At 34.1% G+C, this 23,935-nt stretch overlaps 1 protein-coding gene across 2 annotated transcripts; it reads right to left on the bottom strand.

Annotated features, from left to right (window-relative positions):
- Positions 1 to 2,884: 2,884 nt before the first annotated feature.
- On the bottom strand, positions 2,885 to 23,144 carry LOC118973957 (UDP-glucuronosyltransferase 2B31-like). Of its 2 annotated transcripts, none has more exons than XM_073237510.1 (5): positions 22,288 to 23,144; positions 18,283 to 18,431; positions 10,961 to 11,048; positions 6,835 to 7,054; positions 2,885 to 3,279 (listed from the first exon to the last, which is right to left on the bottom strand). In XM_073237510.1, the coding sequence occupies exons 1-5, from the start codon at positions 23,009 to 23,011 to the stop codon at positions 3,000 to 3,002; spliced, it is 1,461 nt and encodes a 486-aa protein (XP_073093611.1). In that variant the 5' UTR covers positions 23,012 to 23,144; the 3' UTR covers positions 2,885 to 2,999. The 2 variants fall into 2 exon arrangements, 1 of the variants encoding a protein (XP_073093611.1); XR_012131724.1 differs by lacking the exon at positions 2,885 to 3,279 and adding an exon at positions 12,984 to 13,115 and having other exon boundaries at positions 7,009 to 7,054.
- Between the last annotated feature and the right edge of the window lie 791 nt (positions 23,145 to 23,935).

The following is a 23,935-nucleotide window of genomic DNA, read 5'->3' on the forward strand; positions in this document are numbered from 1 at the left end:
TCTTTTTGTGAGACCGCAACAAGTCTTACTAAAGTTCAAGAAGGGGAAATTATTTGATGGGAGGGTATCAAAGTGTTTTAGTCATGACTCAAAGCCATCACATATACAAGCTTTAGAAGTAAACCATGAGAAGTCCCTCAGCTATTGTAAAATTCATTAAATATTGATATTAAAACCATAGTAAAGTCATAAAATTTGCATGAGGGAAGATTTTTAAGCTACTGAAATAATAAATACATGTAATATATTTATTTACAATATTTTGAATATAAAATAGGTATCCTCAAAAAAGGCCTCAATTTGTTAGATAGTATACCAGATTTCTCATCAGTTCAAGTGTTCCAAATGAAACTAATATGTTGATAACATGATATCAAAATCTTAGAACTTGATATCTTGAATCCATGTTTATTTCACTAGTTATTTTTTTATAAATCACATTATTAATAAACAAAAACCTATTGCAAAAGTTCAAATAATGAAGTATATGGAATAAAATATTAAAATCCCGTCATTGGAAATTCCATGTATGCTTCCAGATCTTTCCTTTTATGGTCATATAAATTCACATATACATATTTATTTCTATTTCCAAAAAAAAGAGTGCCATGACTATAATTTCTGGAACTTGTTCGTAATAATGTGACATGGAGAGCGTGCAACAATTTGCCTGTAATCTTTCCTTAATGGCTATATAATTTATACATATGTTTGACATAAGTATGTTCCCTGATAGCCATGTAAGTGCTAGAGGGAACATTCTGAATATAATTATGAACATGTGCAAGTATTTCTATGTGACATATCCCTGGATGTAGAATTGCAATGTCAAATGGTATGTTTAAATTTTATTTAAAGCGCTTTTCCACATTATACTTCCTCAAAAAGACTTGTACTAGATATTTGCTTGGCAAGTCATCTATAGAAAAAGTACTTATTGACTTACATTCCATTTCCCAAAGCACCAATGACATTTGTCATCTTTTATATATGTTATTAGTCATTTTGCTTATGTGAATATCCTGTTCATGTCCTTTACCTATTTTCATATTGGGTTGCTTGTGTCTTTATGAGAGATTTGAAGTAGTTCTCACTATGCAATGAATAACAATTCCTCTCCTGTTACATGTGCTTCAGGGTGGATTTGAGGAAAGTTATTTGAGTGTATATGCATGATTAAACAATATCAGTTATGGTACTATATAAGTTATATGGTGTTAAAAAATGTCAATTATTGAGAATTTGCATGGAAAATCCTTTGGTAAATTTCTCCTATGATTCCCTAAGAATCCAAGTTTTAACTTAAAAAAAAATAAATTCATGCCTTAGGCTAGAGGATTTTTGTTTTAAGACTTGGACTGTGTCTTCTTGACCAGCAGGGAGGTATGCTTCTCCTGACCTGGAACACTTCGATTGTAAAGTGAGTCCCTCATGTGTAGTTTTTAGGATGGTCTTTAGATTCCTTTGATTTGACAATACTCTGTAAAATTAAGGTAATTTCCATATTCTTCTTTTTGTTATTGATTATGTCAGTTATAATGTGCCTAGGTTTAAATAAAATAATTATTATTTTCTGTCATGACACAGGACTTAATGTTTGTTTACACATAAGAGCTGTGGGAGGAATGGGGCCTTGGGCTCCTGAGAAAAGAGACAAAAGCATGAGACAGGCTCCCCTGAGTATGGTGAAATAGAATTACAGGCATTATTTCAAACTTCAACAAACACATTGAATTTTACACCATATCTGTAATCAGACAAGCAGTACTACATGTTGTTTTAAAAGAAGCGGGCATGTATATGTTCATGTACATTTGAAAATAATGAAAATTCGTGAAGTCCCTTTAAGGTGCAGGTTTAATAATCTATGTTTGAGACCTTTCATCCATTATCTAAGGCTGAATGTGAGAGTGAAAGCAACCAAGTGAATATTATTAAAGATCATGAGGAAAAGAAATTAGGTCATGAAATCAAAGACTTTCACATAGCTTAATTGTATAATAGGAAGCTATGGGGAAAATGGAAGTTTTCAAGCAGAATTTCCCACCTGGCCTTGATAGTAGTATGCATATAAGGACCTATTTGCACATCAATGTAATATTTACCACTCCACTGTGGTCCCTCTTGGCTGGCCTGGAGCAAGGGGTGGAGAGAAAACGGCCATTCTCTTCTCCCCTCCTTTCCTGGGGTGTAATTGGTCAGATGCCTGTCACCAGACACCCACCCATGGAGTTCCTCCGGGAAGAAGCAGGGCTAAGGGGAGCACACAACCCAGTCACAGGGATGGGGGAACTAGCTTGCTAATGTGGCCCCGAGATGGAGGATTTGGGGGAGTTCTGTGAGAGAGACTGAGCCATGACAAATAAAAACCCTTTCCCCTTCCCCTTTCTTCATTCTCAGCAGGTTCATAAAGCACTTGCCCAGGCTCAGGGACCACCTTCATCCTAGAGCCATAGAAGCAGGTTGCAGTTGTTATATTTCTAATTCTACAAACATTCCTCTGAAATTGATTTAAACTACATGAAGGCAAATAGCTTGACATGTTTTTAGTTAAGGAGTGTTGCTGAGAACAGATGCACAATAAAAATGATCAATTATTGAATTCTAATTATTGAACACTTTCCTTTGCAAAAGATAACGTTCTGTACCAAAAGGAAATTAAAATATCCTGAATTTTTGCACAATAATACTTATATTGTGAATAAGGTTTTTGTGTCCATGTGCATGTCAGGAAACACAGTTAAGTTCACTTTTGTTGGTATACCTTTCAAATTAGAAAAATAGTTTTATTTTATGCCAATTTCTTTCTCTTTAGCATGACATATTTCTAACTCTTAAACAAGTAGTAAATACCTTGAAAACAAATTTGATCTGATAAGCTACATTGTGAAAAGTCGTTTTATCGCCGGAGGGAGGGAACCTTACATCACAGCTTCTTGCTGGAATAAACTGGAGGAGGCCCATCTGTGAGTCATCCCAGCTTCCGGCCTCACAAACAACTACTCCTTTTTTTCCTTCATTCCTATTTTAGCAAACTTCCAGCAACAAAACAGACAACATTTTGTGATGACAAATAGAGCAGTGGCCACACAGGCCAGCAGGAACCCAATCACATCCAGGGAGTGGTACTGGAACCAGGTGAGGTCATGGGAGGCTGGCCGCAGGAGCTTGGCTCCTTTGTGGCGCATGACAAACTCGATCCAGAAGACCGCTCGGTCGAGAGGTTTCATTGGCTGGTCATGATGAATTCTTGATAATCTCATAGCATTCTCTTTATATCTGCCGGGGAAATACAAAGATAGCAACATGGAAAGGAAATTAATTTGCCTAATCATATCATCCCCATGAAAGGTTTTTGAAAGGTGTCTTATGAATGATTCAAAATAAGTATTTTAAAATTGCAGAAGTAGTACATTTTTAAATTGGGTTTGGCTTTCAAATTGGAATTTTCTGATTGACAATTAAAAAGTGAAGACAAAGTTAAGATGGGATAAATTAGTCTTTTCTAGCAGAGGTGATGAAGAATGAGACGGTGAAAGTACACTTTTACATAGTCCTCATGAAGTACTTAATGTGGATTGTGTCTTGATGGGTGAAATGATTCTTCACCAGTCCCTGTGCGTCCACTCTTCTCTACTACCCCTCCTCTTTATTTTCCATCCTGTAGCCAGTAGGCTCTTTGAAATAAACATCAGATTATGATGCTCTTTGCTGAAGTTTCCATCTGACCTTTCGTCACACTTAGACTAAATTCCAAATCTGTTCTTGGCCTACAGGACCTTGCATGGGCAGACTCTGGCAACTGCTTCTCCGATCCTTGGGTCCACGCACACTCTCCTCTGGGCATACTGGCCTTCTCACTGTGCCACTCTGTGATGGCAAACCTAGGTTTTCTTTTATTTGTGTGTGTGTGTGGTCTTTTTTTTTCTACTTCATTCCTAGAGTTTTTAAAATGCATTTTATTTTATATAATAAACATTTAAGTATGAAATATATAAGAAAAATGCACATAAGCCTAACTGCTCAAAATTTCAGAATTGGCTAGAGAATTATTGTGAAGTGAATGTACTAATGTTTCTGTTATTCAGGTATTGAAATAGGATATCCCAAGCTACCTAGAGCACCCTGATTTCCTTGATCCTTTCAATCACTACTATCTTCCCTGAATTAATGGGTATCCTAAATTTTAGCACCATAAATTAGTTTCTTTCATTTATATTTTGGAATCATATAGCAGTACTGATTTCCTTTTGTCTTGTGTGTGTCACCTGTTGGTTAATTCCATTGCTGTATAGTATTCCTTTGCCTGGCCATACCACCTATAGTCTCTTGAATTAATGAACAACAGACATTTGTGGTAACAATTTTTTGGCCATTATTACTTATTATTACTATACTAATTATTAATAAAAATCTTACATAAATCTTTTGGTTTACATTTTTTTACCATTCTATGTATATATCTAGAAGTGGAGTTGCTGAGAAAAAGGCATATTTATGATTATGATTTCTTTATTGACTGAATAATGTAGGAGTATATTGAGTTCCAAAATTTCGAGATGTCTCAGCTATCTTTCTTTCTTATGATTTCAAAGCGAATTCTAGTAAGGTGGACAATATACTCTTTCTGATTTGTATATTTCAAATTACTGAGTCTTCATGTAATGGTCAATTCCAGTATCTATTCCAATCTTGAAAAAATGTGTATTTTCTTTTGTTTTTTCTATTTCTATACCTATATATATCTCAAAAAGTTTACATTTTTAAATTGTGTTCTTCAAAACTTTCAGGCACTTTTCCATTATTTTGTCATTTCTTTTCTGTTTTTAAGGAAGGTGTTTAGAAACTGTTATGATTATACATTTATATATTAGTTTTTTCTTTTGTCAACTTTTGCTTTATTTGGGGTTTTATTAGGTGTTATCAATTGATAAATTATATTGCTTTGAAATATTTATCTATTTATTATTATGAAACATTTATTTTTACTTTTAGTAGTGCTTCTGCACTGTGATGTCTGATATTATTATAGGTTTAACATCTTTCTATGATTAAATGGCTGCAATAGATCTTTTTCTACCTTTGTACTTATATTTTATACTTCCATTTAAGCATTTATTTTAAATTGTATATATAGCTTTTTAAATTGTACCTGACAATTGAAATTCTTTTTAAATGATTTAGCCTGTTTATATTTTATGTAAGTACTGACATATTTACATTTTCATTTACCAGTTGATTGTTTCCTTTTAATTTGTCCACCTCCCTTATGTTTCTTTTCTATTCTTTCTTGCCTATTTAAAAGTATTTTTATCTTCAATTATTCTACCATTTTTTTGATAATATACATGTTTTGAGTATTTCTTAAGTGTTAACTTCTAATACAATAAGTGCTAATAGTAGTAATAAATGCTGAATTGATGGTTGTCATGCTAGGCACTACAAATTCTACCACCTTATTTTTTCCCATAATATGGAAGTTTACTATCCATCTTATCATATTTAAAAAGTTTCATGCTTCAAAGGACACAATCAAGTAATTGAGAAACCAAACTCTCTAGAATGAGTGAAAATATTAATAAATCATATATATAATTAAATACTTGTATCATAGTACATAATGAATTAATTTTATTCAAAAATAAGACCACCAAATTCAAAACTTGTCAAAGTATTGGAATAGACCTTTCTCTAAAGAGAATATATGAATGGACAATAAGCAGATGAAAAAATGTTCAATAGACTTTGCTATAAGGGAGATGCAAATCAAGACCACAAGGAGACACCACTCAACCAACTACAATGGCTATAATAATAATAATAAAAAATAGTTGATAACAAGTGTTGACAAAGTATGGATCTCTCATACAAAGCTGATGGGAATGTGAAATGGCACAACTTATTTTGACATCAATTTGGCAGTTCCTCAAAGAGTTACCAAATATGACCTAGCAATTCTACTTCTAGATATACAGCCAAAAGAAATGAAAAATATATGTTCACACAAAAATGCATATACCAATGTTCATAATAGCCACATGGGGAAACAGTCAAAATGTTCATGAACTGAAAAGTGGATAAATAAATGTAGCATACTCATGCGCTGGAATATTATTCAGCAATATAGAACTACCACATGGATGAAATGGAAAAGCATGGTAAGTGAAAAGAAGTAGTTGAAAAATACCATATATTTTTGTTTCCATTTGTATAAATATTCAGAATATGGTAATTTATGCCTATAAGAAAGTATAATAATGGTTGGCTAAGGCAGGAAGAATGGAGAGTGACTTCTAAGGCACATGAGATTTCTTTTTGGACTAATGAAAATGTCCCAAATTTAGATTATGATGATGATTTCATAACTTTGTAACACATAACATATATATTACACATAAACATGGAATTTTATGGTATGTAAATTACATATCATTATAAAATACATTAAAATAATGATAAAGGTTAATTAGCAAAAAAGATAAGTTCATAACGTTTTGGTATTGAATTGGAATGTTTTATATATCTTCAAGTTCTCCATTCTTTCATTCTGGATTCTATATTGTTTAAAATGTTTCTTTTTACAATTACCTGTATAACTTCTGCATTTCCTTACGTAGAAAATGTTTGCACTCATTGGTTACTCATTAAATCACGGGCTTAACATGCAACTTTGAAATAAATGTCTTGTTGAAAATAAAAGCAGATTTAAGATGGGTGTAATCATGTTAAAAGTTTCAAAATTTGCCTCTTAAACATGGGATGAAACTCATGCTCACTCTTGACAAAATAACCTAGCTATAGATACTATGTATTTTTAAAAGTTGTGATACTCACAAAGGGTCATCAATGACTCTCTTCAATGCACGGAGCAAATCTGTACTAGATAGTGTCCCCAAATCCAGTCTGACAGCTGCTCCTTTGACCTCCAAGTGAGCGATGTTATCAGGTTGATCTCCAAACAAAGGAATGCCCACCATCGGGATTCCATGGTAGATTGCCTCATAGATGCCATTGGTTCCACCATGAGTTACGAAGGCCTTGGTCTTTGGATGACCTAAGATTAAGTGAATTTTAGCAAATCATTAATTATGAATCTTAGAAATAAAATGAGACTTGGACAATAGAAGACACTGAAAGAGGCAGTGTGTTCTAGATCATAGATTTTTATACAGAGGAAAGTGCACTAAAATGTTTTTCAAATCTCAGAACAAGAAGCATGAAAGTCTGCTGGAAGATAAATGAAGATTGGTGTGGTACTTGCGACTTAAAAAATGAATACAAGATTGTGGTGGACAAGTTGAAAGAGAACATTTCAGATTTAGGAAATGTGCAGAGAAAAAAGAAGATGGCACATTAGGACATATTCTCTTAGAGAAATGGTGAAGCCACTGAGTCTTAACATACAGGGTGTCAAAGCAGCTGGAAAAGTGAGAGTGATGGCTCTGGAATCAGAGGAAGGAAAAAATGCACTTTAATCTGAAATGTGTTACCTCATCGTGAAGATTATAGATATTTTCCTACAGAAAATGGAGAATCACAAGTAGTAAAGGACGTTTTTATTTTTCAAGACCCTAAATTCCCATATAGAAGGGGAAAGGATGACACAATGTGGGAAAACTAGGAGTCAGGGCAAAGATCCAAGTAACTATTGAAAAATTCTCTGATCCCAGCCAGACTTATTAAGAAAAAAAGAGTCTACACACATAAACAGAATCAGAAGTGAGAAAGGAAAAATCACTACAGACAACACAGAAATACAAAGAATTATGAGAGAATACTATGAAAAAATACATGCTAACAAGCTGGAAAACTTAGTAGAAATGGAGAACTTTCTAGAAAAATACAATCTTCCAAGGCTGACCCAGAAAGAAACAGAGAATCTGAATAGACCAATTACCAGCAAGGGAATTAAATTAGTAATCAAAAACGTACATAAGAAAAAAACCCCTGTACTAGATGGTTTCACTGCTGAATTTTATCAAACATTAAGTGAAGAACTACTACACAGCCTCCTTAAAGTTTTCCAAAAAGTAGAAGAGGAGGTTATAGGTTATACTCTCAAACTTTTTCTATAAGGCCAGCATCACTCTAAAACCAAAATCAAGCAAAGACACCACCAAAAAAAGAAAATTATAGACCAAAATCTCAGATGAATGTATATGCAAAAATACTGAAAAAAGTATTAGCAAATCAAATTGAAAATTCATCAAAAAGATCATCCAACATGATAAAGTAGGATTTATTCCAGGGATGCAAGGATGATATAACATTAAAAACTTCATCGACATCATCCACCACATCAACAAAAAGAATTTCACAAACCACATGATCATCTCCCTAGATGCTGAAAAAGCATTAGACAAAATTCAACATTCATTCATGATAAAAACACTCAACAAAATGGGTATAGAGGGACAGTACCTCAACATAATAAAGGCCATATATGACAAGCCCACAGCCAACATTATACTTTAAAGCGAGAAGCTGAAAGCTTTTCCCTTAAGATCAGGAACAAGACAAGAATGCCCACTCTCCCCACTTTTATTCAGCATAGTTTTGGAGGTCCTAGCATGGCAATCAGACAAAAAAAAAAAAAAAAGAAATCAAAGGCGTCCAGATTGGCAAGGAAGAAGTTAAACTGTCCCTGTTTGCAGATGACATGATATTTTACATAAAAATCCTAAAGAATCCATCCAAAACTACTAGATCTAATATCTGAATTCAGAAATGTTGTGTTTTAATTTAATACACAGAAATCTCTTGCATTCCTACACACTAATAATGAACTATCAGAAAGACAAATCAGGAAAACTTTTCCATTCACAGTTGCATCAAAAAGAATAAAATACCTAAGAATAAACCTAACCAAGGAAGTGAGAGATCTATACTCTGAAAACTACAAGACACTCTTTAGACAAATTAAAGAAGATATCAATAAATGAAAAAACGTCCTGTGCTCATGGATAGGAAGAATTAATATTGTCAATGTATTATTGACCTGCCTAAGCAATCAACAGATTCAATCATCATACCAACAGCATTCTTCAATCAACTGGATCAAATAGTTCTAAAATTCATATGGGACCACGAGAGACCCCGAATAGCCACAGCAATCCTGAGAAGGAACAATAACGTGGGGGAGATTATGCTCCCAGTTTTCAAGCTACTAAACCTACAGTGATCAACACAATTTGGTACTGGCATAAGAACAGACCCACAGACCAATAGAAGAGACTACAGAGCCCAGATATAAACCCAAGCATATATGATCAATAATATATGATTCAGGACCATGGATATACAATGGGGTAAATGGCAGCCTCTTCAACAAGCTGATGTTGGCAAAACTGGACAGCTATATGCAAGAGAATGCAACTGGATTACTGTCTAATCCCATATACAAAAGTAAACTCAAAATGGATTAAAGACTTGAATGTAAGTCATGAAACCATGAAACTCTTAGAAGAAACTACAGGCAAAAATGTCTTGAATATTAGCATGAGCAACTTTTTCCTGAACACATCTCCTCAGGTAAGGGAAATAACATAAAAAATGAACAAATGGGACTACATCATGCTAAAATGCTTCTGTACAGCAAAGGACACTATCAGCAGAACAAAAAGGCATGCTACAGTATGGGACAATATATTTGTAAATGACATATCCAACAAGAGGTTAACATCCAAAATATATGAAGAACTCACATGCCTCAACATCCAAAAAGCAAATAACCCTATTAAAAAATGGGTGGAGGATATAAACAGACAATTCTTCAATGAAGTAAATCAGATGGCCAATGGGCACATGAAAAGATGTTCTACATCACTAATTATCAGGGAAATGCAAATTAAAACCACAATGAGATGATACCTCACACCAGTTAGGATGGCCAACATCAAAAAGAATAGGATCAACAAATGCTGGCGAGGAAGTGGAGGAAGGGAACCCTCCTACACTGCAGGTGGCAATGTAAACTAGTTCAACCGTTGCGGAAAGCAGTATGGAGGTTCCTCAAAAAACTAAAAATCAAAATACCATTTGACCCAGGAATTCCACTCCTAGGAATTTACCCTAAGAATGCAGTTTCCCAGTTTTCAAAGACAGATGCACCCCCCTATGTTTATCGGAGCACTGTTTACAATAGCCAAGAAATGGAATCAACCTAAGTGTCCATCAATAGATGAATAGATAAAGAAGATGTGGTATATGTACACAATGGAATATTATTCAGCAATAAGAAGAAAACAAATCCTACCATTTGAACAACATGAATGGAGCTAGAGGGTATTATACTCAGTGAAATAAGCCAGGAGGAGAAGGACAAGTACCAAATGATTTCACTCATCTGTGGAGCATAAGAACAAAGCAAAAACTGAAAGAACAAAACAGCAGCAGATTCACAGAACCCAAGAATGGAATAACAGTTGCCAAGGAGAAAGGGACTGGGGGGTTGGGTGGGAAGGGAGGAAGAAGGGGAGTAAGGCGCATGACGATTAGCACACATAATGTGTGGTGGGGCACGCGGAGGCAGTAAAGCACAGACAAGGAAAGTAGTGACTCTATAGCGTCTTACTAAAATAATGAATAGTGACTGTAATGGGGTATGTGGTGAACACTTGATAATGGGGGAAATCTTGTAACCACAGTCTTGCTCATGTATTTGTATATTAATGATATCAAAATAAAAATAAATAAGTAAGTAAGTAAATAAATAAATTCTCTGAGAGAAATAATTACACCTGAAATAAAGGTACTGTGTTTCTGGCTATAAGGAGACTGTATAATAAATCACAACTTTTATAGCTTATCCTTTTCCTACTAGGACTGGAAAACAAATATATGGAAGTTAAGTTTTGTTTTTGAGTTTTTCAGTAATTAATGCTCAGTAAAATTGTTCCCTGGTGAACTATTATCACTGGGTAGAGTTACTCTCATTTCAGAGTTTGTTTTCAATTCTTACCAAGTAGGTCATTCTGGGGGATCCACTTATACAGCCGAGTATTCTGCCCTAAGGTATCTGGTGTTTTGCCATCAAATCTCCACAGAACCTGTTCAAGTAAAGAAAATAACCACATTCTATGAGGCAAACATAGAAGGTATAGCATGTGAAAATTCTAAGCAAATTAAGAGATAACCAAATTAAATACCTTTCATAGATACATAAGTGATAAGGACAAGTGATGTTAAAAATGAGAACTATAAAATACTGGTATAATAGGAATACCCACAATTTGCATTCTTATTTTATATTCAATCAGGTTATGAATGCAATCATGATGTTACACACATAGAGGTTAGGTAACTGAGATTATCAATGAGAAATCAAAGTATTTAAGACATTTTTAGGTAGTCAATATAATTATAGTGCAAAAAAGGAGTAAGTCTCTATGATCTATACATGTGTTTATTTTTTATTATAATTGTTCTTATCTTTCAATGTAACAATATTTTTTAGTGTAACACACAGAAAAAAGATCATTATATCCATTTATTTCATAAGTTAGTTTATTAGTTTTACATTACTTCATTTATAAAAAGACTAATTTATGGAATCTACTTCTGAGAAATAAACAATTCTGTTTATTAATAATTTGTAAACATAGATAATTTCTCCATATTAAGTGCATCTAACTTCTTGATTGTTAATTGTTAGGCACTATTTGCAAGAAAAATTTAAAGAAGTGGTTATTTACATGAATCCAGAGTATCATTAATATTTCTAGGTGTGAAAATTATTCAAATGTAGAGAGTAGAGCCTGTCAGTACTTCATATAGAACAATACAACAGTTGCAAAAAATCCAAAGTTGTGGTGATGGCAAAGTTCATTCAACCGAGTGCTCACACCTCAGTCGTGTACCACAAAGCACTGACAATGCTGAGTAATCTGGGACCTACAGCCAAGCGATTTCCATGCCCTGCACCAAAATAGATACTGTTTGTGGAGTTCCCCAGTGATCCTCACAAAATGAATTACAATTTACAGTCATAATACATATTTGCTATATGAATGTTCAAGTAACTTTAGATTCTCAGCAGAAAATTCGCAGAGGTGATAAGGAAAAGCCGTTTCAGTTAGGAAAATAAAAAATAGGTCACAAATACCCCAGTAGAGCAGGTATAGTCTGTACATAAGAAAACAATATATTACTGTGTTTCACGGAGAGGGGACATCTGAAACTTTCCTATGTTAAGCTTGCTTCTGGTTGGCTCCTTCATATATTCTGTTCTTCTTCGAATGGAGGAGTTGTTATTCTGATAGGTTAAAAGCAGAGTCCCTTCCAGGGCCACACGTCATTAAGCATGGGGTCACCTTGAGGGTGGATCTACTTCCCTCCTTCTCGTTTACCTTCTCCCTTCCCTCTGTATATGGCCGAGTCCATCAGGACATGTCAGTTTTCCTCTCCTAAATCAGAGTGGCTGGATGGTTACCTAATGCAGCTTGGTGAGGCCTGGGAATCCTTTTCTGAATAGGACCCTGAAAAGCACACTGAACAGGCCTATTCCAAAATTTAGGGGAAATAAGAGAGGCCTGGATGACCTGGCAAACCTAAACTGCATGACGCCTTTCAGACTTCATCATTTTGTGTTTAATGTCACTGCTAAGATTTAACACCTTTATGGGTACATCTGTAGTGTGTACACAACCCTCAGGAATCCTGCAGGGGAACGAGACAAGTGATAGGATAGAATTTGATGGTATCCGTACCGGCCTCCAAAACCATTATAGTAGCAAAACTTCACACCACAACTCTGAAATATATATATTTGGTGATCATAATGTTAATACCAATGTTATTGTCAAAAACACCCACAGGATTACTTTAGCATCTGTCACGAATATAGGAGTTTGACCTCATACCTGACATTAACTGGAGCTATCAGAAGGTTGAGGTGGCATGCAGGATATTTCTGTAAGCAGGCCCTTAACAGAGTTGAACAGACTCATTAGGTAGTTGCACACTATTAAGGCCCATTATCTAACCTTTTGCGGAATCTGGGCAAGGGCTGACGCAATCACATTGGCTCACTCTTCTGACATGTTGCTGACCATTGACCCCAGAGTAAACAGCACAATACCATTTTCCCCTGAGCTCTGGACAAACTGTTCCATTTCCTGCAGAAAAAGCATTGGTTCCATCACAAAAGAGCAACAGCATAGTGAACACTATTGAAAGGACTGCTAGAAACAACTAAAGAGAGAAACCCAGTGTAATCAGAAATTATTGGAGTAGTGCCTGCTTTTTAAAATTCTGGTAGAATACGCATGACCTAACACTTACCGTGCTAACTATTCCTAAGTATATGTTTCAGTAACGTGTGCATTGACATTGTTGGGGAACCAATGTGCAAACCTTTTTCATCTTGCAAAACTAGGACTCTATATTATTATATAAAAATCTCCCTTTTCCCCTTCACCATCCCTGGCAACCATCATTCCAGTCTCTGTATTTATGAATTTGAGCAGTGTGGATACCTCCTATAAGTGGAAACATGCAGATTTGTCTTTTTGTGAGTGGCGCATTTCCCTTAGCATGATGTTCTCAAGCTCTTCCATGTGGAACCATGGAATTTCCTTCTACTCTATGGCTGAGCAAAATCCCATTGTGTATAAATACCACATTTTGCTTATTGAACCATCTGTCAATGGACACCTGGGTTGCTTCTACTTTTTGGCTCCTGTGAATAGTGCTGCTATAAAATGGGTGTGCAAATATCTTATTGATATCCTGATTTTAATTATTTCAGGTGTATGCCAAGATATGGAATTCCTGGACTAAATGGTAATCCTAGTTTTAATTTTTTTGAGGAAGCTCACTTATGTTTTCACTACTGTACTTTTTTTAAATGGACCTAACCCTTCAATTCCTTTAAAAAGATGCATGTAATATGAGGTTGGTTTGCATTATTATATATATTTTTGCATGGTTGTATGTGCATGTATAAGTAAGAATGAAATAAGGACAGCACACAGTATTGGGAAGGTAATATTATTAGACAGTATTATACCAAGACTATTCATTTATAATACTACTAATTACTAATATGGATTGTTGGGAGGAGGCCATGAAGCAGAATCTTGTTTATTCCAGGCAGGTTTTCTGGTTAATTATTTTAGTTTGGCCATTAGTATTTTATTTCCCTATGAGCACTAAGCATTACGATTGGGATGATTTACTATAATTTTCTTTCAGTTATATAATGCAAACATGCACTTCATGAGAATTTCCCAAACACTCTCTCTAAATCATATAATAGCTTGAGGTTAAGAATTACTGATATTAAGGGGTCTGGTATAGTTTTCCAATTTTCATGAAATAGCCTAAATGTCCTATTTATAATACAATTACATGTGTATGTGTGTGTGTGTGTGTGTGCGTTTAGGTGTGTGTATGTAGTTACATATTTGAGTGACAGTATTTCCTTTGTTAAATATGACTTCTTTTATGGTGAAAATATATTGTAAAATTGATGGCCCATTATAATGTGTTATTCACTGCACAATGCTTCATACTGCACCTTTTCAATCTATATATTTTTGTGATCACAATGTTAATACCAGAGATACTGCCAGTCATAAACACCCTCTCTACCACGATAGCACCTGCCATGCATGTTTTAGTTGGAGCTCACACCCGTGATAAATTGGAGCTATGGTAATGGTTGAGGTGTCAATCAGGAAATTTCTGTCAAAAGTTAAAGACAAGGAGAAAATATTGAAAATAAGAAGAGACAAACAACTTGGTATATATACAAGGGAACCACCATAAAACTATCAGAAGATTTTTCAGCAGAAACTTTTCATCCTAAATGAGACTGGCAAGATAGATTCGAAGTACTAGAAGAAAAAAAGTGCCAGTGAACAATGCTCTGCCCAGAAAAGTTGTCTTACATAATTGAAAGTGAAAGAAAGAGGACTCCAGATAAGCTGAAGCTGAAGTTCACCCGCACAGTCTCACAAGAAATGTTAAATGTAGTTCCTCAAGCTGAAATTAGAAATAAATTGCAATAAAAAAGTGGAAAATTGCAAATATGTGAAGACAGAACAATATACTACTGAACAACCAATTGGTCAAAGAATAAATCAAAGAGAAAAAAATATCTTGAGTCAGATAAAAATGCAAATACAACATAACAAACTTTATGGGCCACAGAAAAAACAATTCTAAGAAGAATGTTTACAATGATACAATAAGAAAAATAATGATCTCAAATAAATAACCTAACTTTACATTCAAGGTACTAGAAAGAGAACTACAAACTAAGCCCAAAGTTAGAAGGAAGGAAATAACAAGTATCACACATGAAGTAGAGACAAAAACACAATAGAAAATATCCCTGGAACTAAGTGCACTTATTTTGAAAAGATAAACAAAATAGACAAACCTTCAGCTAGACATACTAGGAAACAAAGATACAGAACTCAAACAAATTATTTTTTAAATTAGAGATAAAATATCACAACTGATACGACAAAAATACAAAGAAGGGACATGAGAGACTACTAAAAACAATTATATAACAACAAATTTGACAATCTAGTAAAGTGGATAAATTCTTAGAAATACACAATGGACAAAGATTGAATCATAAAGAAATAGAAAATCTGAAGAGTGTTAATAGGAAGGTGAGTGAGTCAGTAACAAAAAATCTTGCTACAGAAAATAATTCCACAGCCAGATAGCTTCACGATGAATTCAACAAATATTTAAGTAACAAGTAGTACCAATCCTTTTCATGAAGCTTTTTCAAAAAATAAAAGAGAAGGTAAAACAATTATTTACCTCAAGTGGGATTTATTTATTCCAGGCATGCAAGAATGGTTCAGGATCCATATATCAATAAATGTGGTACACCATGGTAACAGAATGAAGGATAAAAAATCACATCATCCCAATAGAGGCAGAAAAGCATTGGACAAAATCTAACATCCACTCAAGATGAAAACTAAACAACCTGGGTTTAGAGGAAACCTACCTCATCATAATAAAGTCCATATATGAAAAGCCCATATGCAACACCATAAAAGAAGCTGAAAGTTGTTCTTCTAAGATCAGGAACAAGACAAGGATGCCCACTATTGCCAGTTTTATTCAACATAGACCTGAGAGCCCAAACCAGAGCAGTTAGGTAAGAAAAAGAAATAAAAGGCATCATCCAAATTGGAGAAGAACAAGTAAAATGGTCTCTATTTACAAATTACATGATATTATATACATAAAACTCTAAGGACTTCACCAAAATCTGTTAGAATTAATGAAAATATATTCAGTAAAGTTCCAGGATACAAAATCAATACACAAAATTCCACTGAATATTTATACACTAACACTTGAGTTATCAGAAAGGAAAAAAGCCTTTCTGGCAATGAAAGCTAAATGAACAGGTGGGAATATCTCAAGCTAAAACCTTCTGTGCAGGAAAGGAAATTTTGAAATGATTAAAAGACAACCTATAGAAGGGAGACAATATTTGGAAATCATATATCTGATAGAGGGTTAATAGTCAAAATATATAAAGAACCCATAAAAATAACACCAAATAATACAATTGAAAAATAGGCAGAGGAACTGAATAAACATTTTCCAAAGAAGACATGTAATGGATAACAGGTACATGAAAAGGGGCTTAACATACCTAATCATAAGGGAAATGAAAATCAAAACCACAGAGATATTATTTCAAACTTGTTAGAATGTCTATTATCAAAAAGAAAAGAGATAACAAATTTGGTGAGGATATGGAGAAAAGGAAACTCTAGGACACTATTGGTGTGAATGTAAAATGGTGCAGGAAGTATGGAAAACAGTATGGACTATCCTAAAAAATTAAAATAAAAACTAACATGTTATCCAGTCATTCCAGTTCCGGGTATCCAAAGGAAATGAAAACAGGATATAGAAGAGATATATGTATTCCTATGTTTATTGAAACATTATCAAAACAGACAAGATATGGTTAATATCAAACTAAATGTCTGTAAGTATATTACTGGATCAAGGAAATGTTATGTTCCACACACAGACACACACACACACACTCAAAGGAATATTATTCAGCCATGAGAAAGAAAGAAATCATGGCCTTGGTGACAACACAGATGGACCTTTAAGGCATTATGTTAAGCTAAGTTGCCAGACAAAGACAAAAATTGCTTACTATTACTTATATGTGTAATCTTTACAAAAAAATCAGACCCAGAAAAAGAGAGAAAAAAAGTGGTTGCTTTGTACTGGAGGGTAAAGAAAGTAATAGGCTGATCGAAGATCACAAATTTTCATCTACAATGTGAATAGGTCTGAGGTTATAATGTGTAATCTGGTGAGTATAGTTCATAACAGTGTATTACATAATTGAAATTTGCTTGGGGTAAGACTTCTATGTTCTCACACATTTAAAAAAGGTAAGTATGTGAGATGATAGATGTGCTAATTAGCTACAGCTACATGAGAAGAATCCCTACACAGTGTGTAGGTGAATCAAATCCCCATGATGTACACCTTCTATCTCTTACAATTTTATATGTCAATAATACTTTAATAAAGCTGGAGAAAAACAATAGATTGATTGATTAGATTGAGTAGAACATTTACTAATTTACCTCAGACTTTAGATTTGGTGACAATTACTACATATAGATAAAAATTCTGTCATCAAAATCAAACTGGATTAACCCTTGAATAAGATCTTAGTTTTCTCTTGCTGTGAAATAAACATGATTTAGAGACCATGAAATAATTTAATAAAGGAGGCTTGCTGTTAAATTATGTCTTAAAGATACAATGTCAATTTAAAACATGAGATTATTACATTCCTCCATGAGGAACATCATCCTATATGCTAACAGAATCCTTTGCAATTTTATACTATAGCAGTTTTCAGATATGGTCAAAATTATTTGATGTTTATTAAATATTCAGAATTCATTATCCTTGTCATATATGCAGTGTACATTTTCTCTGTGCTCATTGTGTAAGTCAGCTATGATGTTGAAAACCATGTTCCCCAGGAGAGCTTTACAGAGATTTTGTCCACATATGATATATAGTAGAAATTACCTGATTTAATAGGCTAAGTCATTCCTTTAATACTGCAAGATGTCAGACCCTGGGATCTCAAATGAGGAATTGTCTAAATGCTGGAATGACAGCAAAGAAATGTTAGGTTTGGTTGCAAATATTGTTGGGACACATATTCATATTGTTGAGGAGTGGTCTTTCTTTTTAACCAGAATACTGAATGCCTCAAAGCAAATACCACAAAACAAAAAAGGAATCAGGTACCTTAGGCAGAGGTTTTGCAGGTTTGCAGTGGAGGCCTCCAACATACTGAAAATTGGGTAAGAGTGGGTGAGGATATTCCAAGTCCCAATAGGTTCGAATGAGCCACATATCAGCTTTCCCCATTAACTCATAAAGTGTAGTTGGTCTTCCTGAAAATAAACAAACAAACAGAAGGTAAAGGAGATGAGAACAATGTAATGTGAATGCACTAGAGAACTTTAAGAAAGAAGTTTGGGATAATGAATCCAAAAATGTTTAAAGGTATCTGTGGTTTTAGCTAACATCATACTTAATGGCAAATAGCTGAAAGCTCTTCCTCTAAGATCAGTAACAAGGTAAGGATGCCCATGCCCACCACTTTTATTCCACATAGCCCTGAAGGTTCTATCCGTAGTACTTAGATAAGAAAAGAAATAAAGGCATACATACTGATCAGGAAAAAGTACAATTGTCATTATTTGAAGAGAACATGACATTATCTATAGAAAACCCTAAAGACTCCACCAAAAAACTACTAGATTTAATAAATGTATTCAGTAAAGCCTCAGGATACAAAATCAATACACAGAAATCTTTTGTGTTTCTATGTACAAATAATGAACTAATTGAAAGAGAAATTGAGAAATCAGTCCCATTTTCAATTACATAAAAATAACAAAATACAGTATTTAAAATAAATTTAATCCAGGAGTTGAAAATGTATACCCTAAAAACTATGACACTGATGATATAAATTGAAGGCACAAATAAATGGAAAGTTATTCCATTCTCATGTATAGGAAGAATTACTATGGTTAAAATAGCCATACTTCCCTAAGCAATCTATAGATTCTGTGCAATTCCTATCAAAAGACCAATGGCATTTGTCACAGAACTAGAGCAGATAATCCTAAAATTTGTATGGAACTACAAAAGACCCCCAGTAGGCAAAGATTGATAAAGAATTGTAGATATCATATGCCCTGCTTTCAAATAATACTTCAAAGCCACATAATCAAAACAATATTGTACTGTCACAAGAACAGGTACATAGATGAATGGGAAAGTGGAAAAGAATGGGAGTCAGAAATAAATCCACACCTGTATGGTCAATTAATATATGACAAAGGAAGGAAGAATATTACAATGGGGAAAAGACTGTCTTTTCAATAAATGGTATTGGGAAAACTGGGCGACTACATTGAAAAGCTGAAACTGGATTGCAGTCTTACATCATTCACAAATATAAACTCTAAATAGATCAAAGACATATATCCATAAATCCATATCAAAGACATGAATCCATAAATGTTCTAGAAGAAAACATATATAGTAAATCCTTGAACATCAGTGCTAGTAATGTTTTTCTGTCTACATCTCCCAGGCAAGGAAAACAACAGCAAAAATAAACAGGTGGGACTACATCAAACTAAAAAGTTCCTGTACAATAAAGGAACCATTAACAAAATGAAAAGGCAACCTACTGTATGGGAGGATATATTTTCACATGATATATTCAATAAGTGGTTAATATCCAAAATATATACAGAACTAATACAAGTCAACACCAAACAAACAAAGAATCTCACTAAAAAATGGGCAGAGGACCTGAATAGACATCTTCTCAAAGAAGAAACACAAATGGTGACAGACACTTGAAAAAATGCTCACCACTAATCACCAGGGAAAAGCAAATCTAAACCAAAATGATATATCACCTCATTCCAGAATGGTTAATATCAACAAGGCAAGAAATAAGGAATGTTTTCAATGATGTGGATTAAAGGGAACCTCATTCACTCCAGGTGGGTTTACAAAGTGTCGCAACCACTATAGAAGGTGCTATGGAAGTTTCTCAAAAAACTAAAAACAGAAATATAAGCAATTCTACTTCTGGAAATTTATCTGAAGAAAACAAAATCCCTAGTCCTAAAAAATATATGAATTCCTACGTTTGTTCCAAAAGATGGATGCTGCCTGTATGTCCATCAATTGATGAATGGATAAAAAGATGTGGCACACATACACAGTACAATATTACTTAGCTACAAAAAATAAATAAAGGTGCGGCATTTGAAACAACGTGGATGGACCTAGTGCATATTATGCTAAGTGAAATAAGTCAAAGATAAATATCCCATGATTTCACTTAGATGTGTTATATAAAAAACAAAAGAAATGCAGTAATGAGCAAAACAGAAATAGACCCACGGGCACAGAGAAAAAACTGGTGGTTGCCATAGGGGCGAGTGTGTGTGTAGGGGAATTGGTGAAATACACGAAGGGGGAAAATTAGTGACAATGCTGATATCTTGGTCTCAGCAATGGTTACATGAGAGTATACTTAATGTCAAAATTCATTAAGCTGTATACTAAGACCTGTGCATTGTATTTTATATACTTAATATAAAAATATATAAATAAAATAAGACAAACACAAAAAAAGTGCCTTGATAACACACATATATATTACAGAAATACACATTAAGATTTTCATGTCTTATATATATGTATATACACACACACACAAAGACAAAGTGTAAGACACTTTCATCACAAATAGCAGCACATCAGTACGTTCACGTCATAAGCGGTAATTAATTTTATGCCATTATGGAATTAAACAGGCATTCGTTTATAAGTTACAAAACTAACACATGCAAATTTAAACAATTTCTTCTCCTCAGTCAATTAACCCTATCACACCCATGGAAACACTTTTCCCTGGAGTACTCAGTCTAGTTTCTACAGTTTAGCAAGCTTTTTCCCTGATTCTAGGTTTTCCAAGAAAACTGTGAAGTTGTTTCCAAGAAAACTCTGGCTCACTTCTTTGTACCTATGACTGTACTGGTTCATGTTAGAGCTTAATTTTTTTTATTAAGTAAAAATATTTGCAAATAAAATGTGGAAAAAAGTATGGAATTAGACATGACCTTAATTTTGGCCTCACCCTTAATTTTGTTCATTTTTTATTTAATGGAGAAACAGTTTTCTAAACATAGACTAATAATGTCTATGTCCACCTTTTGACAAGATTTTAGGCCTTTAAAACAGATGATTTGTAGGCATTTATGAATGAATGTATAATAATTATAAACCTCAAATTATACATCTGAGTCTGGGGTAGAGTTATTAAATCTCTCCATTGTGAAAGAATCCTGCTAATATAGCAAAACAGTTTAATCTTTAAATAAAGAAACTGAGGAAGAACACGTGAAAGAATATTTTCAATGCTCTACAATAGTGGTACTAGCAAAATATAACTCCTCAATCTACATGTGTACTTTGATTAAGATTGTTAGTGAAATTTCTAGTGCCTTTTCTTAAAGATGGAAAAACATATAGTGAAATGTATATATCAGATAGGCACAGCACAGAGGATTTTTAGGAAAATGAAACTATTCTGTATGATATAATAGTAGTGGATACATGTCTTTATAAATTTGAGGAAACCCATAGAATGTACAACACCACCAAGAATGAGCTCTATTGTAAACTATGCACTTTGCATGCTAATGTGTCAGTGAAGATCAATCAGTTGTAACAATAGTCCCCTCTGGTGGGAGATGTTGATAATGGGGGAGTCTATGCATGTGCTGGGGCAGGAGGTATATGGGAAATATGTACTTAGTACTGCTGTGAACTCAAAACTATTCTAAAAAATAAAGTATACAATTGCTAATGATTTTGACCCCATTTTTAATAAAAGGAGGATCAAATACCTAGATAAATTTAAAAAAGAAAAAATAAAGGATAATGCAAACAAAGAATGGATATGTAATTGCTTCAAGAAATTCTCAGGGCTTTGATTTGTGGGTTTTGACTTCCTGGAATATCCTGTGCTAATAATGGACCCCAAGGTTCATACTGAACCTATGATATAAGCCTTCCCATAATATTTGTGATATTGAAATATCATTTTAATTAAAAAAGACAAATTCTTCTGAATTTGTATTTATATAAACTTACCTTCCAAGTCCCTAGAAAAGTTGGAACTTCGTATTACCTACTAAAAAAATGACTTACCGAGCATTTCGCTGTAAAACTGATTCCACCTCTTCTCATTAAATATTTGGAACCAAATGTCAAAATAAAGCACATATACCATATTTTTCACCCTCTCTTTGAATGTCATTTTATCACTTAATTCTGACAAAATAACAGGTATATAGGATTGAGGGAAAGGAAGTCCTCCACCGTGCTTTTCAAGTTTATAGCCAGGAGAGAAGCGGAGCGTGTACACTAAAGGTATGTTGAGGAGCTGAGACAGCAGTTCACCGCAGGGTCCAACGGCATCTGCAAGAACGACATCAAACCTTGATTCCTGCAGCCTTGTCATAAATTTTCTGTTTAAAACTACATCTCTACAGAGCTTTTCAATGCAGTCACTATATTTTAACCACATTTCTTGCATTAGTGAAAAATATGTCCAAAATGTATCTTTTGGAAGGTCATATGTCCACCTACTGACCATTTGTCCAAATAAATCCTCAAATTCAACCTTGGTTAAAGATGTAGGGAAAATCTCAAATTTAATTACAGGTGATTTGGTGGGATCAACAAGAATGGAGGCTGAAGATGCCAGAACAACCACTTCATGGCCTCTATGGACAAGTTCATCCAGCATTGCCTTTACGTTGATCCAGTGGCTGTATTCTGTGGGCCACACCAGCACCTTTCCGCAGCTCCCAGAGCTGAAGTAACAAGCCATCTGTAGCAGCAGAGGAACTGAAATCCATTTCATAGACATCCTGGTGGAGAACAACGTCTCTCTTCGTATTTCTGTCCCCTTGTACGACTATTGCTGCTTATATCAGGGAGAAATCAATTAGGAAGTTAATATATAACCTCCAAGTAAAAACATTATATGAACAGAGCATTTGGAGGGCAAGTGGAAAAAGCAAGAAAAGGTAGATGATCTTGCTTGTACATGAATGTGATTCATGTTTTTCCTTATTATAATACCATCATCTAGCTAAGAGCCAATGACCTTGATTATGCAGGTGATCTATCTTACGTAATATATTTTAGAAGTGTTTCAAGAATGGTGGCAAGTGAAATGTGACTGTGTCTGTATTCTCCTTGAATTGAGAACTAGAGGTAAGTAAGGATACAGCTGCATCAGAATTTCTAGGAAATGATGGTTCAAGAGATATTTGCTTTGTTTTGTTTATAAAAACTTTGATGACATGTAATTCATAAAATGTACAATTGCAAAATTTAAAGTGTACAATACAGTAGTTCACAGTAGCTTCACAGAATTACGCAACCACCATGGCAATCAATTTTAGAACACTTTCATAACTCCCGGAAGAAACTTTTTCCCTGTGGTTGAAAATTCCTTTTCTATATCTCCAGCCCTGGCCAACCTTTAATCTACTTTCTGTCTTAGAGTGTTGCCTAAAGTGAACATACCATATAAATGAAGTTATACACTACATGCTTTTTTGTGACTGGCTACTTTACTTAGCAAAGTGTATTATTTAAACATTTTTTCTGGCATGATTGATATATAATTGATACATTGAGCATTTTAAGGTGAACAATGTGATGATTATTTTCACTTACATATTGTGAATTGCTATACAATATGATTAGTTAACACAACCATCATGTCACCTTGTTAACATTTTTTGTAATGAATTTTAATATTTATTCAATTATCAACTTTTTA

This window comes from Manis javanica, chromosome 5 (assembly GCF_040802235.1).
Source record: "Manis javanica isolate MJ-LG chromosome 5, MJ_LKY, whole genome shotgun sequence".
NCBI lineage: Eukaryota > Metazoa > Chordata > Mammalia > Pholidota > Manidae > Manis > Manis javanica.

Bases quoted from the DNA above. Each gene is read 5' to 3' on its own strand.
- LOC118973957 (XM_073237510.1), bottom strand. From the start codon at position 23,011: ATGTCTATGAAATGGATTTCAGTTCCTCTGCTGCTACAGATGGCTTGT. The intron at 7,055-10,960 runs GTAAGAATTGAA...ACTTAATCTTAG, and splicing joins CCCCCAGAATGACCTACTTG to GTCATCCAAAGACCAAGGCC. The intron at 3,280-6,834 runs GTGAGTATCACA...TTTCCCCGGCAG, and splicing joins AGAGTCATTGATGACCCTTT to ATATAAAGAGAATGCTATGA.